Genomic DNA, 20,234 nt, shown 5'->3' on the forward strand with positions numbered 1-20,234 from the left:
TGGTGTAATTAAGCACTGTGAATAAGAGACCTGATTCATCTTCATGGACACAATTCACTGGAGAGCGTCAGTTAGCTCATCTGGATGTAGTAGACATTCACACAAAGACACCATTATACACACACATTGCAAAGATAAGGAGAACAGATCCAATTGATGAATTTACTGTTTTCGAGTATTGTGGATTTGTGCTGCCCTGGCAACAATGCTGTAGTTGAACCTAATAATGTGCTGATTTTGTGCTGATCTGATCTTTTTTTGAACATAATGTTTCCACCATCGTTTCCTATGACGGAAAATAACTTATGGGCATCAGAACAGCTATCATTAACCTCCATTTGAAGGAGAACTTCTACTTCAATGAGTCGGAGGCGAAAGACATATTGATTATTGCGGACCATGCCCTAAATCCCAACACTCGAAGGAGGAGACACCACTAAAGAGGCCGGCGTGCAGGATACCTGACGAGACTATGTCGAAGAGTGGATAAATCACCTCTACCCTCCGTTTTATTGGTGAACGTGCAATCACTGGATAATAAACTGGATGAGTTCTGTTCGAGACTATCCTATCAATGTGATCTGAAGAACTGTAATATCATATATTTAATCAGAGTTGTGCCTGAAGAAGGACATGGAAAATATAAATCTAGTTGGTTTTTCTATACATCGGCAGGACAGAACGGCGGCTGCGTTCTGAGTTTTGTGAAGAATCGTTTTGTGAAGAATGCACATATTAACAGAGGTGACATCACAAAGGTCAAAGGTTAAAGATCAACAACTTATGCAGGTGTTCCTAACCCAACATTGAAGGTCAGAGGACTCTTGAAGGTCTGTTAACAAGAACTGGTGCGTGATGTCACATTAAGGAAGTCTCGAGGTTCTGCTCGTCTGAGGAAGAGTACCTCATGATAAGCTGTAGACCCCACTCTACCAAGATATTTTTTGTAGCTGTCTATTTACCACCTCAAACCGATGCTGGCACTAAGACCGCACTCAACAACCTGTATATGGCCATAAGCAAACAAGAAAATGCCTACCCAGAGGCCGCGCTCCTAGTGACCAGTGATTTTAATGCAGGAAAACTTAAATCTGTTTTACCTAATTTCGACCAGCATGTCACCTGTGCAACTAGAGAGGAAAACAAGTCTAGATCACCTTTACTCCAAACACAGAGATACATACAAAGCTCTCCCCTCAACCTCCATTTGGTAAATCTGACCATAACTCCATCCTCCTGATTCCTGCTTACAAGCAAAAACTGAAACAGTAAGTACCAATGACACGCTCAATACAGAAGTGGTCCGATGAAGCTGATGCTAAACTACAGGATTGTTTCTCTACCACAGACTGTAACATGTTCTGCGATTCATCTGATAACATTGAGGAGTTTACCACATCAGTCACCGGCTTCATTAATAAGTGCATCGACGACGTTGTCTCCACAGTGACCGTACGTACAGTTCCCAACCAGAAACCATGGATTACAGGCAACATCTGCACTGAGTTAAAGGCTAGAGCTGCTGCTTTCAATGAGCGGACACTAATCCGGACGCTTATAAGAAATCCATCCTCCGAGGAACCATCAAACAGGAAAGGTGTCAATACAGGACCTAGATCAAATCCTACTACACCAGCTCTGATGCTCGTCGGATGTGTGAGGGCTTGCAAACTATCATGGATTATAAAGGGAAACGCAGCTGCGAGCTGTCCACCAACGCGAGCCTACCAGACGAGCTAAATACCTTATATGCATGCTTCAAGCAAAGCAATACTGAATTATGCATGGAAGCACCAGATGTCCGGACAACTGTGTGATCACACTCTCCGTAGCTGAAGATGTAAGACCTTTAAACAGGTTAACATGACCAGCTGGCAAGTGTCTTCACTGACATTATCAACCTCTCCCTGACCCAGTCTGTAATACCTACGTTTCAAGCAGACCACCATAGTCCCTGTGCCCAAGGACACCAAGTTAACCTGTTTAAATGACTATCGCCTTGTAGCACTCACATCTGTAGCCATGAGAAAACATGAGGTGGTATCATGGTGCCGGAGAGGATGCCTGCCATTTTATTGGCTCTTAACCAACTGTGCTATTTTGTCAGTTTTTTCGCATTGTTTGTAACCTATTGTAACGATGTGCGCTGAGATTTGGGAAGCAAGTTCAGGGAGTGAGTGTTTTAATAAATAAACTCAACATAATACAAAACAAGAAATATGAACAACGTACAGACATGACACTGGAACAGAAACAATAACACCTGGGGAAGGAACCAAAGGGAGTGACACATATAGGGAACTAATCAGGGAGGTGATGGAGTCCAGGTGAGTCTGATGATGCGCAGGTGTGCGTAACGATGGTGACAGGTGTGCACCATAACGAGCAGCCTGGTGTCCTTGAGGCCGGAGAGGGAGCACACATGACAGTACCCCCGCCCCGACGCACGGCTCCAGCCGCAGGACGCCAACCAAAGTGATAATCCCGGGGATCAGGAGCGGACCGGTCACCTCTGCTGAGGTGTGGGAACCTGTCCATCTGGCTGAGGCGCGGGAGCATGGCGACCTAGAGTGCCGGAGATAGAGCATACATTATGGTACCCTCTCCCTGGCACGTTCGGCTCCAGCCGCAGGACACTAACCAAAGGGACGATCCCGGGGATCAGGAGTGGACCGGTCACCCCTGCTGATCCGCGGGAACCTGTCGCCGACTGGGGTGCGGGAACCTGACAGAACGGCTGAGGCAGGGGAGCCTGGCGAGCCGGTGGAAGCAGGGGAGCCTGGCGATCCGGCGAAGGCATGAAAGCCCGACGAGCCGGGTGAGGCAGGGGAGCCTGGCGATCCGGCGGCGGTATGAAAGCCGATGAGCTGGCTGAGGCAGAGGAACCTGGTGATCTGGCTGAGGCATGAGAGCCTGATGAGCCAACGGAGGCAGGGGAGCCTGGCAATCTGGCTGAGGCATGAGAGCCTGTAGCAGATCCCGGACCTGACGTCATTTCCACTGACAAAAAAACACAAAAAATACTCCCTGATGCTTCTCTTAGGTGAGGCGTTATTCTGTAACAATGTGCTCTGAGAGTTGGGAAGCAAGTTCAGGGAGTGAGTGTTTTAATAAATAAACTCAACTTAATACAAAACAAGAAACACGAACAACGCACAGACATGACACTGGAACAGAAACAATAACGCCTGAGGAAGGAACCAAAGGGAGTGACATATATATAGGGAGGCCGAAGAGGAAACACACGTGACACTTATTTTGTACATAATGTCTTATGACCAAAAATAGCTTCTGGACATCATAACAGTGGTTACTCACCTTGAATTGGACGAAGAATTTTTCTTTAATGAGTTGGACGAGAGGGATTTACTCCAGACACCTGAACAGGCCCTCATCCCCGTCATTCGCAGGAGAAAGAGACAGAGATTTGGCGGAAGGAGATCGGGGTGCCTTGTGAGGAATACCCGGAATATCTGCTTCTACACCTGCATTGCTTGCTGTTTGGGGTTTTAGGCTGGGTTTCTGTACAGCACTTTGAGATATCAGCTGATGTAAGAAGGGCTATATAAATACATTTGATTTGATTTGATCAGGAGACGAGTGGCTAATCTGCCTTTGCCATCCGTACTATTAGCCAACACACAATCGTTGGAAAATAAATGGGATGAACTAAAAGCACGTATGTCCTACCTAATATCTTATGTTTCACAGAGTCGTGGCTGAACGACGACATGAATAACATACAGCTGGTGGGTTATACACTCCATCGGCAGGATAGAACAGCAGCCTTTGGTAAGACAAGGGGTGGTGGTCTATGTATATTTGTAAACAACAGCTGGTGCACGATATCTAAGGAAGTCCTGACGGGCCGCTCCCAGGTGGTAAGGGTAAGTAACAACACATCTGCCATGGTGATCCTCAAAACGGGGGCCCCTCAGGGGTGTGTGCTCAGTCCCCTCCTGTACTCCCTGTTCACTCATGACTGCACGGCCAGGCACGACTCCAACACCATCATTACCTTTGCCGATGACACAACAGTGGTAGGCCTGATCACTGACAACGACGAGACAGCCTATAGGGAGGAGTTCAGAGACCTGACCGCGTGGTGCAAGGACAACAACCTCTCCCTCAACGTGATCAAGACAAAGGAGATGATTGTGGACTACAGGAAAAGGAGGACCGAGTACGCCCCCATTCTCATTGACAGGGCTGTAGTGGAGCAGGTTGAGAGCTTTATGTTCCTTGGCATCCACATCACCAACAAACTAACATGGTCCAAGCACACCTAGACAGTCGTGAAGAGGGCATGACAAAACCTATTCCCCCTCAGGAGACTGAAAAGATTTGGCATGGGTCCTCAGATCCTCAAAAGGTTCTACAGCTGCACCATCGAGAGCATCCTGAAGGGTTGCATTACTGCCTGGTATGGCAACTGCTCGGCCTCCAACAGCAAGGCACAACAGAGGGTAGTGCGTACGACCCAGTACATCACCGGTGCCAAGCTTCCTGACCATCCAGGACCTCTATACCAGGCGGTGTCAGAGGAAGGCCCTAAACATTTTCCAAGACTCCAGCCACCCTAGTCATAGACTGTTCACTCTGCTATCGCACGGCAAGCGGTAGCAATGCAGTTCTGAAACCAAGAGGACCCTGAACAGCTTTTACCCCCAAGCAATAAGACTGCTAAATTGTTAATTAAATAGCTACCCGGAATATCTGCATTGACCCTTTTTGCACTAATCTCTTTTGACTCATCACATACGCTGCTGTTACTGTTTATTGTCTATCTTGTTGCCTAGTCACTTTATCCCTACCTACTGTATACAGTGCCTTCAGAAAGTATTCAGACCCTTTGACTATTTTCACATTTTGTTAGGTTACAGTCTTCTTCTAAAATTGATTCAACAGTTTTTTCCTCATCAGTCTACACACAATACCCCATAATGACAAAGAACATTTTTTTTTAAATAAATGTTTGCTAATTTATTAAAAGTAAAAAAAGAAATTTTACATTTACATAAGTATTCAGACCCTTTACTCAGTACTTTGTTGAAGCACATTTGGCAACGATTACAGCCTCGAGTCTTCTTGTGTATGATGCTACAAGCTTGGCACACCTGTATTTGGGGAGTTTATCCTATTCTTCCCTGCAGATCCTCTCAAGCTCTGTCAGGTTGGATGGGGAGCGTCGCTGCACAGCTATTTTCAGGTCTCTCCAGAGATGTTCGATCGGGTTCAATTCCGGGCTCTGGCTGGGCCACTCAAGGAGATTCAGAGACTTGTCCTGAAGCCACTCCTGGTTTGTCTTGGCTGTGTGCTTAGCGTCATTGTCCTGTTGGAAGGCGAACCACTCTACCATAAAGGTCTGATTGGTTGAGTGCTGCAGAGATGGTTGTCCTTCTGGAAGGTTCTCCCATCTCCACAGAGGATCTCTGGAGCTCTGTCAGAGTGACCATCGGGTTCTTGGTCACCTCCCTGACCAAGGCCCTTCTCCCCGATTGCTCAGTTTGGCCGGGCGGCCAGCTCTAGGAAGAGTCTTGGTGGTTCTAAACTTCTTCCATTTAAGAATGATGGAGGCCACTGTGTTGTTGGGGACCTTCAATGCTGCAGACAATTTTTGGTACCCTTCCCCAGATCTGTGCCTCGACACAATTCTGTCTCTGTGCTCTACGGACAATTCTTTCGACCTCATAGCTTGGTTTTGCGCTGACATCCACTGTCAACTGTGGGACCTTATATAGACTGGTGTATGCCTTTCCAAATCATGTCCAATCAATTGAATTTACCACAGGTGGACTCCAATCAAGTTGTAGAAACATCTCAAGGATGATCAATGGAAACAGAATGAACCTGAGTTCAATTTCGAGTCTCATAGCAAAGGGTCTGAATACTTATATAAATAAGGTATTTCATATTTATTTTTTTATATACATTTGGTAAAATTTCTACAAACCTGTTTTTGCTTTGTCATTATGGGGTATTGTGTGTAGATTGCGGGGTAATTTTAGAATAAGGCTGTAACGTAATAAAATGTGGAAAAAGTCAAGGGGTCTGAATACTTTCCCGAAGGCACTGTATGTACGTACAGTATATACCCCTTGTGCAATTACAGATTTATTTTGTTTTTACCATGACATCTTCATTTAATCAGAATTTGATTTTGATCTGCCGTAAAAGGTTTATATTTACCAAAACCATATGTTGGTGTAGAGGAAATCATGTGTGTCGTAGAAAAACTAAATTAAAAAGGATTTAGTGCAGGTGCAAAAATAAGTGAACCCCAAGTTGCATTGGTTAAATCAAGTAGGTAAGTAGAATCAGGTGGGTAAATAATTGGGTACAAAATGAACCAATCAAAGGAGAGATCGTTAGGAAAGAGTTTGGGTGGGACTCTGATAAATAGAGATAAGAAACGTGGTCAGTTTGGTGTTACCCATCCAGGTGAATACAAACCACACCATACCGAGAGGAAAGGAGATCTCAGAGGACATCAGGACGAGGGCAGCACATCAGTCTGGGGAAGGCTATAAAATCAAATCATTTACAAATGGAGAGCATTTAACATGACGTCAACTCAGCCTATAAGTTTACACCCTTCCAAAATATCCCAAGAGCCACAAGAACAATAATAAATCAGGTAAAAGCCAACCCAAACATAACATTCAGATATTTCCAGACCTCCCTTGCTGCATCTCAGGTAACTGTGCATGCTCTAATAATAAGAACACTGAATCGAAATGTCCGTCATGGGAGGGTTGATAGGAAGAAGCCTCTGCTGTCAAACTGCCCGTCTTAACCAGAGACCACCTGGACAAACGTGAAGGTTTCTGGAAGTCCATTCTATGAACCGATGAGTCCAAAATTGACATTTCTGGTCACAATCAACACCGCTATGTTTGGCGAAAACCCAACACTGCCTACCACCAAAAGAACCTTTTCCCAACAGTCAAGCATGGTGATGGGAATGACAAGATCTGGAGCTGCTTTTCCTCCTCTGGACCTGGACGACTCTACATCATTAAGGGAACCATAAATTCTGAGGTTATACCAGGAGATTCTTGAACAGAATGTCAGACCATCAGTCCAGAGCCCGAAAATGGGTCTTCCAACAAGAAAACAACCCAAAGCATTCAAGCAAATTTACCAAAGAATGGCTCAGGAGAAAGAAGATGTAACGATCGTCTGAAAGAGGGGACCAAGATGCAGCGTGGTAAGTGGTCATAATTTATTATAAATGACGAAACACTTAAACAAAGAAACAAAAACGAAAGCCAACAGTTCTGTCAGGTGAAAAACACAAGACAGAAAACAACTACCCACAAAACCCCAAAGTAAAATAGGCTGTCTAAGTATGGCTCCCAATCAGCGACAACGATGTACAGCTGTCCCTGATTGAGAGCCATACCAGGCCAAAACAAAGAAATACAAAAACATAGAAAAAAGGACATAGAATGCCCACCCAAATCACACCCTGACCAAACCTAAATAGAGACATAAAAAGGCTCTCTCAGGTCAGGGCGTGACAGAAGGTTTGTGTTTTGTATTGGCCAAGTCAAATTCCTGACTGAAATCCAATCGAGATGTTGTGGCAGGACCTGAAACGGGCAGTTCATGCCAGACACCCCTCAAACTTCACTCAATTGGCTGAGTTCTGTAAGGAGGAGTGGGCAAAAATCCCTCAAAACAGATGTCAGAGACTGATTACTGGCTATAGGAGATGTTTACTCCAAGTTATCACTGCTAATGGAGGTGCTACAAGCTATTGACTGAAGGGGTTCACATATTTTTGTACATGTCACATCTGAGTTTCTGTTAAATAAACCACGTTGGTTAAATAAACAATGAAAATATATATTTTTTTGTTTCTGTCATTTACCTGGAATGTCTTTATTACAGATTGGGGTTTAGATAAGGATGATTTTGTATGTTCATTTCATAGCAAAATAATGACCAGCCCTGTAGGGTTCACATATTTCAAGCAACACTAACACTGCACTCAACTACCTCATACCCCTGCACACTCAGTGCTGGTACCCTGTGTATATAGCCAAGTTATCATTACTCATTGTGTATTTATTCCTTGTTATTATTTTTCATTTAATTTTCACATTTACATGTGACAACATTTTAACTGGGTCAATAATTTGTCATCCCTCCCTTTCTCTCTCTCTCTCTCTCTCTCCTTCCTTGCTTCCTTGCTTCATTGCTTCCTCCCTGTATTCCCCTCTCTCTCTCTCCACCACTTTCTACCCCCCAGGGGAATCAGATTCTAAGCAGCCTGTCTCTGGATGAGTACAAGGCCACTCTGAAGATGATCGAGAGGGCTATTCTGGCTACGGACCTGGCTCTGTACATGAAGTAGGTACAATGTCACACACAGCAGGGATGCACACAGAGGGGAACCGTTCAAGTCACATTTTTATGCAGAGTTTTCATTACAACTTCAATTAAGCTTGATGGGCTGTGGAAAATGTCAAGGTGGAAGTTGTAGCCACCGTTGGCCTATTCATTAGAAGATCTAGTAATAATGTACTGAAACAGTAATTGACTGTATCTCTCTCTCTCCTCCCCCTAACAGCTCTTCTCTCTCTCTCTCGCTCTGTTCTCTTTCCCTCCCTCTCCTTGTCTGACGTGTGAGCGTATGACTAGACTGCAGGCAGACGGGGAGAAAGACATATCAAATTTACTGCCTGTCTTTTCAGGAGGAGAGGAGAGTTCTTTGAACTGACCAAGAACAGCCAGTTTGTCTGGGACGATGACTATCATAAAGACTTACTGAGGTTAGTGGACACAATGCATATACATGTTCACCTGGGGACAGCTTGGTTGTGCATCTTTCAAGGTTGGGATCAATTCTAGTAGATACTCAAAGACTTGCAGTCATTGTGCTAATACTAGTTAGCATTGGCTCGCAAAAAACTCCCTCTAACGTCCTTCATACTGGACACAGAGACATAAAATGGTATCCACGAGTCCATCTGACTCTGGGGAAGTAGATAAAAGGGCCTCATTGCCAACATCTCGAAGTATCCCTTTAAAACAGTACAAAGTGTTTATTAGGTGTTAAGCCTGTGTTAAAATATGCTTAAAATGATTAGAAGACAAAAAAGCGATTGTGATTGTGTTGAATTGTGTTTGGGAAATAAAGATAGACATGGTTTTAAAAAGGTCGTGGTAATATTTCATTTAGTACAGAAATGTGTAAGAGGCTTAACTTACCCTGTCCCGCGGTTCACCTTACCCCATACCTGGTGTAAGTTGTACCAAGAGACCACTTTTTTTGGACAAGCTATATTTTCAGAACTGTCACGTTTACATGGATTCTGATTATTTCTACGTCCTTAAATATATGCAGATAACTTTGTTAGAACAATACTATATTTCCCTTGATGGAGTGATGCTGAACGTGGTTCAACATAACCCACTCTCTTGCCCTGCTTGTCCAACAGTATGCTTGTGTGTCACCCACTGTAGGTCAATGCTGATGACTGCATGTGACATCTCTGCCATTACCAAGCCCTGGCCAGTACAGAAAAGGGTAAGTGAAAAGTGGGATCACATTCACTAGACTCAAGACTCACTTCATAAACTCAACTGTGTTCTTGTTACTGTGTTGTTACTGTGTTCTTGTTACTGTGGTGTTACTGTGTTCTTGTTACTGTGTTCTTGTTACTGTGGTGTTGTTACTGCTATCTCCTTTGATATTCTTTCAAACGTTTCATTCTCACTCACACAGCTCTCATTGTTCTCATCCTTTTTCAGTACCTCTCCCTTTTCTTTTCACCCCTTAGATTATGTTCTCTTTCTGTCTCTCTCTCTCTCTTCTTCTCCTGGTGCCATTTCAACTTCCCTGTGTACGTCTCTTCCTCCTGTTCCTCATCAAGCTCCTTAGGTGCAATGGAAGGAGAGGTTCAGACAAGTGTGTGTGTGTGCGCGTGTGCGTGTGTGTGTGTGTGTGTGTGTGTGTGTGTGTGTGTGTGTGTGTGTGTGTGTGTGTGTGTGTGTGTGTGTGTGTGTGTGTGTGTGTGTGTGTGTGTGTGTGTGTGTGTGTGTGTGTGTGTGATCAAACAGCTCTAGAACTCTTCTTAGAGGGGGATAGACACTCAGTTCTAGACCCAGACACCTGTTCTAGACCCAGACTCAGCTCTAGACCCAGACACCTGTTCTAGACCCAGACTCAGCTCTAGACCCAGACACCTGTTCTAGTCCCAGACTCAGCTCTAGACCCAGACACCTGTTCTAGTCCCAGACTCAGCTCTAGACCCAGACACCTGTTCTAGTCCCAGACTCAGCTCTAGACCCAGACACCTGTTCTAGTCCCAGACTCAGTTCTAGACCCAGACACCTGTTCTAGACCCAGACTCAGCTCTAGACCCAGACACCTGTTCTAGTCCCAGACTCATCTCTAGACCCAGACTCATCTCTAGACCCAGACACCTGTTCTAGACCCAGACACCTGTTCTAGATCCAGAAACCTGTTCTAGTCCCAGACTCAGCTCTAGACCCAGACTCAGCTCTAGACCCAGAAACCTGTTCTATACCCAGACTCAGCTCTAGACCCAGAAACCTGTTCTATACCCAGACTCATTCCTAGACCCAGAAACCTGTTCTAAACCCAGACTCAGCTCTAGACCCAGAAACCTGTTCTAGACCCAGAAACCTGTTCTAGACCCAGAAACCTGTTCTAGACCTATCCTCTCTTCAGGTCCTCACATAATACATACAGAACTGACAGAGCTGGTGAGTACATCTGCACCTCCAGCAGACATACACACATACACACACATAATACACACACAAACACATAGGAAATCTGTGCAGACACACACATACACCAACAAACACACATTTTCTTTCACACAAATCCAAAGTCTTCTCCTCCTCTCCCCTTCTCCCCCTATCTCTCCTCCTCTCCCCCACGTTCTCTCCGTTCCTCAGATGAACCCCCCCTCCGGCTCTCTAGGCTTAATTACACAGCTCCAATCAGTGTTCTGCAGATGGCTACCACACACACACTTCCTTGATTGGGAACCCGAGGCTGTAGTCAGTCTTCATTTATCCTTTGTGAAGAGAAAGAGTCCATCAACGCAGTATGGTTGATGCTCAGTTAGCAGAACTTTCTCTCTCTCTCTTTTCTCTTTCACTATTTCTCTCCTGCATTATTCCCATGCTACAAATGTCAGGGAATACTTTGTAGGATACTGAGTGCTATTGCAGGGTATCTGATACAATTGGCAGTGGATAGGTGTATTTTTTTTCTTCACATAACAGGAAGCTGCCTATCCAACCTGAAACCCCCTGGTCGTATCACATTCATGGAAACACCGGCCCGTCTTTCAAATTCCTAGATATCTGCAAAAGACATGAATGTTTAAAAACCCTGGACAACCGATTGGCTAAAGTATTTATTCAGATACAATCATGGGGTTATAGTCTAACAGACCAGACTTTGTGGCTGTTGAAAGACTACAAGGTTACTAATCCAATTTGTCCTTTACCCAATTGAAACAACATACCACTTTGAGGCACTTTTAAAAGCTCCCTCTCTTTCTTTCTTTCTTTCTTTCTTTCTTTCTTTCTTTCTTTCTTTCTTTCTTTCTTTCTTTCTTTCTTTCTTTCTTTCTTTCTTTCTTTCTTTCTTTCTTTCTTTCTTTCTTTCTTTCTTTCTTTCTGTCTTGTCTCTCTCCATCTTCTCTTGCAGATAGCTAAGTTGGTGGCTACAGAGTTCTTTGAGCAAGGGGACAAAGAGAGAGAAGAACTCAACATTGAGCCAATAGTAAGCACTTGTTCTGTTCCCTACCATCGTTACTGCCTTATGGTATGTACTATTACACTGCTGCAGTTGATCCATTGTTCTGTTCCCTACCATCGTTACTGCCTTATGGTATGTACTATTACACTGCTGCAGTTGATCCATTGTTCTGTTCCCTACCATCGTTACTGCCTTATGGTATGTACTATTACACTGCTGCAGTTGATCCATTGTTCTGTTCCCTACCATCGTTACTGCCTTATGGTATGTACTATTACACTGCTGCAGTTGATCCATTGTTCTGTTCCCTACCATCGTTACTGCCTTATGGTATGTACTATTACACTGCTGCAGTTGATCCATTGTTCTGTTCCCTACCATCGTTACTGCCTTATGGTATGTACTATTACACTGCTGCAGTTGATCCATTGTTCTGTTCCCTACCATCGTTACTGCCTTATGGTATGTACTATTACACTGCTGCAGTTGATCCATTTTTCTGTTCCCTACCATCGTTACTGCCTTATGGTATGTACTATTACACTGCTGCAGTTGATCCATTGTTCTGTTCCCTACCATCGTTACTGCCTTATGGTATGTACTATTACACTGCTGCAGTTGATCCATTGTTCTGTTCCCTACCATCGTTACTGCCTTATGGTATGTACTATTACACTGCTGCAGTTGATCCATTGTTCTGTTCCCTACCATCGTTACTGCCTTATGGTATGTACTATTACACTGCTGCAGTTGATCCATTGCCATTGGAAATCAGGGTTTTGTGAAATTGAATTACAAGGCTCCAAGATTCTGATTTTAACATCTTGGCATGTGCACATGTTGGCTTTGTGCAAAGCCAGGTTTTTACTAGTTGGCAAGCAAAGCCAGATGTCAATGTGGGAGCAAATTAGATTTGGACTTAACAAAGTTTTGTAAAGATGGTTTTCTTTTCTAGGATCTGATGAATCGGGACAAGCAGGATAAGATTCCAAGCATGCAGGTGTCGTTCATTGATGCCATCTGTACACAGCTGTATGAGGTGAAGCTATGACATGATTTGATTGGTCTTTATTAGTCATGTTTAGGGAACATTTTATTGGCCATATAGCATGTATAGTCCCGTGTACAGCATGGCACTTGCAACGCTAGGGTTGTGGGTTCGATGAAAATGTATGCACTCACTACTGTAAGTCGCTCTGGAGCGTCTGCTAAAGAACGTCTGCTAAATTGAGTAATTTTTTTCATGTTAATGTATGACATTGACACAGGTAGGTACTCTCTCATTCTGTCATTCTCTCTCATTCACTTTCTCGCTGGTCTGTCTCTCTCGCACTCTCTCTCTGTCTCTCTGTCTCTCTCTCTCTGTCCATCAGACCCTGGCCAGTATGTCTGAGTCCTGTTCCCCACTACTCGAGGGCTGCCAGAAGAACAGACAGAATTGGAAGATTCTGGCTGAACAGGGCGACAAAGGTTTCTTCAACGGAGTGGTGTAGACCTGTTTAACGTCTCCCCTCCATCCCCACTATCACTCCATCCCTCCACCACCCTGAGAAGATGACATCAACACTAAGCTATATTTATTACCATAGTCTTTTTTTTCTTTTTTTGCACAAAGTCGACTTGCTACATGAAGGAGTCACTATATTATATCTCTCACAGTCGGAGGAAGGGAAGAACACTGAAGGTGTGTGTGTGTGTGTGTGTGTGTGTGTGTGTGTGTGTGTGTGTGTGTGCATGCGTCTGTGGCTACTATCGGCCTACTGAGCACCAAGGGATCAACATGCCACCAGAGAACAGACAGACCTGGGTTCAATATTATTTGAAATCTCTCAAATATTTTGAGCCCGCCTGGAGTGCCAGATGGTCGTGCAGGATTTGTACTTTTGAGACTATTGCATTGGTTCCGTTGTACCAAACAAGCTCAATGAAAGATTACAAATACTATTTGAACCCAGGTCTTAGGCTCATTGCAATGGCTGGAATGGCATTAATGGAACGGTATAGTTACAACTTACTTTGTACACGCCATAAAGGACCACAATCATAAGCTTGTTAGTATTACCAGCGCAAACTCACACACCACACACTCACAACACAAAGGTTTTGAGAGAACGTTCATTTTATGTAACACTCACTCGTCTTACCTATTGCATATTTATTTGTTTTATATATTTATTCAATTTCTATACTGTTAGGTCAGTTTCATGTTGAGAACACACACGTCTCTGCTTTGAAAACTTTACTGGACCATCCATTCACCAGTGTATTTTTATGCATTGTGTTATTATTTGAACTTTGTAAATTGTAAAGGACCCAAAGACTTGACGTGTGTTCTAGAAGATTCCACTGCCATCCTGTGATATGATAGGTGTGATTCACATGATATGATAGGTGTGATTCCCCCCCCCCCCCCCCCCCCCCCGTAGGCCCTCATAATGGACCAGCTCCCCCCCCCCCCCCCCTCCGTGGGCCCTCATAATGGACCAGCTCCCTGACTCCCCTGTAGGCCCTCATAATGGACCAGCTCCCTGACTCCCCTGTAGGCCCTCATACTGGACCAGCTCCCTGACCCCCCCCTCCGTAGACCCTCATAATGGACCAGCTCCCTGACCCCCCCCCATAGGCCCTCATAATGGACCAGCTCCCTGACTTCCCTGTAGGCCTTCATAATGGACCAGCTCCCCCCCCCCGTCCCCCTCCGTAGACCCTCATAATGGACCAGCTCCCTGACCCCCCCCCATAGACCCTCATAATGGACCAGCTCCCTGACTCCCCTGTAGGCCCTCATAATGGACCAGCTCCCTGACTCCCCTGTAGGCCCTCATAATGGACCAGCTCCCTGACTCCCCTGTAGGCCCTCATAATGGACCAGCTCCCTGACTCCCCTGTAGGCCCTCATAATGGACCAGCTCCCTGACTCCCCTGTAGGCCCTCATAATGGACCAGCTCCCTGACTTCCCTGTAGGCCCTCATAATGGACCAGCTCCCTGACTCCCCTGTAGGCCCTCATAATGGACCAGCTCCCTGACTCCCCTGTAGGCCTTCATAATGGACCAGCTCCCTGACCCCCCCCTCCGTAGGCCCTCATAATGGACCAGCTCCCTGACCCCCCCCCCGTAGGCCCTCATAATGGACCAGCTCCCTGACCCCCCCCTCCGTAGGCCCTCATAATGGACCAGCTCCCTGACCCCCCCCCCGTAGACCCTCATAATGGACCAGCTCCCTGACCCCCCCCTCCGTAGACCTTCATAATGGACCAGCTCCCTGACTCCCCTGTAGGCCCTCATAATGGACCAGCTCCCTGACCCCCCCCTCCGTAGGCCCTCATAATGGACCAGCTCCCTGACCCCCCCCCCGTAGGCCTTCATAATGGACCAGCTCCCTTCTTTAACGTGTAAGGCCGGGGCATCTTTAGAGTTGAAAGGAGCACTTGACCGCCGAAGCCTAAAATATTTGCACCTTAAGGTCATTTGCATTTCATACAAAACAAAACTCTTTCTCATGGAAAATGTACAAAGGGATTCATTCATTTTTAGATTCTTTCAGATACAGGACTGCTAAACCACCCACTCACTACCTTTCTGTACGAAAATGATTTTTTCCATTTTCCAAACCTCCTAAACTCACACATAATATACTATAGTAGTTGTCAAGTACAGACATGTGGACTGTATCACTGTCATTCAAATGAGAAACTCAAATTTGACTTAACCTTGTCCGAACTGAAGCACTTTTCTCCTTGTAGATGTATGCGGTTAGTGGCTGTGTTGTGTACTTAAAGAAGTCTCCATAAATGTATACTTGTTTGTGCGCTTCGATAATGAGGCAAGTTGCTTTTCTGGTTCCAATTCCACACTGCTTTGGTGTCTGATTGGTCAAAACAGATAATGTGTTGCTTCTCCACCAATGATAGACCTGTGTGTTGCATGTGAAGGCACTGCTCCTATAAAGATGGCTATGAACAGCCACAGTATAGAGATCACAGGACCTGTTGGTTGTTAGTGGAGGCTGAAGTAATGACATGCAGAAAGGGTTTCTCCTATAGAAATAGATTATATTTCTGTGTCCCCCCCCCCCCTTCTTGTTGACTGATGAACACTGTGAGACAAGTTGAATGGTACATCCCATTAAAAGGATACTGCTTATTTTCTTGTGCTCGGTCATCTGTGTTGGATATAACCTCACACTGGTCTAAATAACCATTCATTTTACATGTAGAGATGGCTGATATCCAACCAGGACTGAAACTTGGGTTATGTCGCCACCGTCTGGTCCATCACAGTGGTAAAACACGGACAAGACTTGAGGATGATCAAATGGATACGTTTATATATTTTAGGAACATTTCTTAAAAATACAACACATAAACCACTAGCTTCTAAAACAGTGAGGCTCAGAACTGGATAGATCACAAGGTAAAGTTCAGAAGGAAGTAAATGGATTGGACCAAAAGAGATCAGTGACCATTGACATATATATATTTACATCAAAGCAGTGAGCCAGGAAGAACAAGGCCTTCCCAATACAGAGAAAAAGACAACAATAATCAGTATAAAGGACTTTAGATATACAAAGAAAGATATATAACGAGAGAGGGAGAGATATGAGTGGTGGAGGTAGGAAAGGGTAAGCGTAAAATAAATTTTATCATAGCCATTGTGCGCGTTTGAGATTGCAGTCGGCGACTGCAGACTGGCTGACCTACAAATCACATTGGATCCTAAATGACTATGGATTATGATTTGTAGACCAATTGTAGTCAATCTCCAACGTGCCTTTTTTTATTCAGCAGGGAAGATGAGGCATTGAGCGATAACTATGTACAGGGGCGGCAGGTTAGAGGTCCAGGCTCTAGGCTGAGTCTGCCCTCTTGTAGACCACCATGCTGTTGACCTTGTGGATGGAGGTGGTGAAGGAGCGCAGACGAACCTCCTCCGATTGGTCGATGATCTGGGGGCCCGACTCCTCCCATTTGTCGGGCACCTCTAGGTCCTTGTCGGTGTAGACGAGGAGGTCAAAGGCACCTGGGGAGAGGGGTCAAAGTTCAGGGGTTATCAAGGAGCATCAGAAACATTTCTGTTAAGAAAAGTATGTGCCAGTCAAATGTCCGACCAGATTTTAGAAGATAAAATAGAAATCCATTTAATGCAGTCCCTTTATGTGCCCATAAACACTGATGAAAAGAGGAATGAGCTTACCAAGTGAACATTAGCTTCTTGCACAATACACATCTCCCTCTATCTGGCTTGTCAATATCCTTACTTTCAGTGTCTAGGACAGAATATTTATTTCCCCACTTGTAGATGCCTCCATCCTTGGTACAGTAGCTAGTAAAACTAACTAGCTTGATTTGGTTTTATAATTCTTAAAAAAGGTAACTACTTGACCAGGCATTGGATTATTATAGGAAGATTGCTTTATCTAAATAATCCCCCTTGGTGGACACGTTTGACATTTCTGGAAATAATCTTTTAGTGAGATGAATCTAGCAAAACGTCATAAAACACCAGAACACTTCCTGCGTGTATACAACTGTCTGTCATGAATGCAATAGTGCAGGAACATTCACGGGCAGGTACAAATTGATACATAGTTGCAGGTTGCTAACGCAAGCTCAAGACAGGCAGGGAGAGTAGAGAGCTTATTTGATTGAAAGACAACATGAACCAACTTCTGCATAGAAAAAGTGATTTATAAAATGTTTTTTATTTTCATCAGGATATTTGCTTCGCCACAATGTGTCCAGAAATGTGCTTGTTTTTTTTTATTGGCTTTTGTGTTTGTTTTTTTGTTGGCCAAAAGCAGGCACTTAACGGCCAATGGAAACACTGGTTCACACACACACACACACACACACACACACACACACACACACACACACACACACACACACACACACACTACTCACAGGCAGTCTCCAGCAGGGGTAGGAAGGTGACAGTGGCAGTGATCTGTCTGATGACTGAGCGAATCTCATCCTGGATGGACTTGATGGACTTCTCCCTGGGAGCGCTGAGAGAAGAGACACAAAAAGGCTGTCACATATGTGTGCGTGTGGTAGACAGGTCCACTGCTGCTGAAGTATCCTACAGTACCTGATCTCCTTTGCACTCTTGTCACACTCAATGTCAAACTGCCACCGTTCCAGCACCTCACTAGTCTCCAGACATGTGATAACAAGGACCAGCTTCTGCACTGTGCAGTCAAACAGCCACTCTGCAATACAGACACACAGGTCAGTCAAACAGCCACTCTGCAATACAGAGACACAGGTCAGTCAAACAGCCACTCTGCAATACAGACACACAGGTCAGTCAAACAGCCACTCTGCAATACAGAGACACAGGTCAGTCAAACAGCCACTCTGCAATACAGACACACAGGTCAGTCAAACAGCCACTCTGCAATACAGACACACAGGTCAGTCAAACAGCCACTCTGCAATACAGAGACACAGGTCAGTCAAACAGCCACTCTGCAATACAGAGACACGGGTCAGTCAAACAGCCACTCTGCAATACAGAGACACAGGTCAGTCAAACAGCCACTCTGCAATACAGAGACACGGGTCAGTCAAACAGCCACTCTGCAATACAGACACACAGGTCAGTCAAACAGCCACTCTGCAATACAGACACACAGGTCAGTCAAACAGCCACTCTGCAATACAGAGACACAGGTCAGTCAAACAGCCACTCTGCAATACAGAGACACGGGTCAGTCAAACAGCCACTCTGCAATACAGAGACACGGGTCAGTCAAACAGCCACTCTGCAATACAGACACACAGGTCAGTCAAACAGCCACTCTGCAATACAGACACACAGGTCAGTCAAACAGCCACTCTGCAATACAGACACACAGGTCAGTCAAACAGCCACTCTGCAATACAGACACACAGGTCAGTCAAACAGCCACTCTGCAATACAGAGACACAGGTCAGTCAAACAGCCACTCTGCAATACAGAGACACAGGTCAGTCAAACAGCCACTCTGCAATACAGAGACACAGGTCAGTCAAACAGCCACTCTGCAATACAGAGACACAGGTCAGTCAAACAGCCACTCTGCAATACAGACACACAGGTCAGTCAAACAGCCACTCTGCAATACAGAGACACAGGTCAGTCAAACAGCCACTCTGCAATACAGAGACACAGGTCAGTCAAACAGCCACTCTGCAATACAGAGACACAGGTCAGTCAAACAGCCACTCTGCAATACAGACACACAGGTCAGTCAAACAGCCACTCTGCAATACAGAGACACAGGTCAGTCAAACAGCCACTCTGCAATACAGACACACAGGTCAGTCAAACAGCCACTCTGCAATACAGAGACACAGGTCAGTCAAACAGCCACTCTGCAATACAGAGACACAGGTCAGTCAAACAGCCACTCTGCAATTGACACACCCAACTACAGCAGAAACAGACATACTGGTATCTCCGAGGGAATGAAAACGTTGATCAAAATTGAGAAAAATCAACACACTAAGATGTGAAATATGACACCTCATTTGACCTTGTGAGAAATAACATAGGGTTAATAGCGACACAAGTGACTGTAGGAAAGGTTAGACAGTATTTTATAGCAGGACTGTCTGGCAATCCTGACCTTCACCCCCATGTATTATAACGTACTGCGCATGGGCTAAAGTTAGATTCCATTGAGTTTATTTTATACTGTACCTTTGAGCTGTGACACAACGTTGGTCAGGTAGTTTTTCAGCTTTGTGTCAGTGGTGAGTTGAAGGCTCATGTCATACTGGGTGACTCGGGAGAACGTCTCCGGAGGGTAGAGCCCTCGCTGGTACAGGATGCTGTTGATACCGAATGCTGCAGGGACAGGATAACGTTAGGTGGTTAGCTACAATGACGAGGTTAGCTAGCTAACTAACTAACTAGTAACAATACTGTTGTCTCCATGCGTGAAGGTGCACAATTACACACGTATGGATATATTAGCATAGCAAAATCACATGTAAGGACATAAATATTACTTATCGTCGTGGAAAACACGGATGCGATGGTTGTAAACAATGTTAGATAGCTAGCTTCCGCAGAGAACACCATCGCCATGTTCAAGTTGCATGCCTTTTCTTTTTGATCAGGCGAAAATAAAGCAAAGTCGGTGAAATACTTACAGAAAAACTCGGCCACAAGCTCAGCGCTGCCTTTCAGGGTAATGCCTTTCAGTGTGCTCGTCATCTTTACACGTTTTAGTTATATCCTTTTCTTATATTGTATTTTCTCGTCAGATTTTTTTTTCTTTACCCGCCGCCAAAGTTTGAAATGTGCAGGTCGTTGAAGTTCCGCGCATGCGTCATCCACAGAGGCGGATTTACAGCCTCGCAGTGCTGCATGTCTGACGCCAGGGGGCGGTGTACTGCTCGACCTGGAGATTTACAATCTGCAGGCATTTCTTCATTCTATTCTAAAAGTAGTGATAAGTACAAGCTTTTCTAATCTTACATACTCAA

At 44.9% G+C, this 20,234-nt stretch overlaps 2 protein-coding genes across 4 annotated transcripts in view; one reads left to right on the forward strand and one right to left on the reverse strand.

The window, feature by feature from the left end:
- The window catches only part of LOC106608572 (cGMP-specific 3',5'-cyclic phosphodiesterase), a 128,680-nt gene extending 114,513 nt beyond the window's left edge, over positions 1-14,167 (forward strand). For 2 of the 3 annotated variants that reach the window (XM_045721510.2, XM_082977368.1), the window contains exons 17-20: positions 8,258-8,358; positions 8,703-8,780; positions 9,475-9,538; positions 11,702-12,697. In XM_045721510.2, coding sequence (XP_045577466.2) covers positions 8,258-8,358; positions 8,703-8,780; positions 9,475-9,538; positions 11,702-12,688 — 1,230 coding nt within the window. In that variant the 3' untranslated portion in view covers positions 12,689-12,697. The other variant, XM_082977369.1, reaches the window with a different exon arrangement.
- Positions 14,168-16,059: 1,892 nt separating this feature from the next.
- md2l1 (Mitotic spindle assembly checkpoint protein MAD2A) lies at positions 16,060-20,013 on the reverse strand. Its single transcript, NM_001140711.1, is given in 5 exon segments — positions 16,060-16,776; positions 17,661-17,764; positions 17,848-17,968; positions 19,444-19,590; positions 19,899-20,013. Coding segments are annotated over 5 exon segments (609 nt in total). The 5' UTR covers positions 19,963-20,013; the 3' UTR covers positions 16,060-16,603.
- Positions 20,014-20,234: the final 221 nt, after the last annotated feature.

The sequence above is a fragment of the Salmo salar genome, chromosome 07 (genome assembly GCF_965601325.2).
Source record: "Salmo salar chromosome 07, fSalSal1, whole genome shotgun sequence".
Taxonomy (NCBI): Eukaryota; Metazoa; Chordata; class Actinopteri; order Salmoniformes; family Salmonidae; genus Salmo; species Salmo salar.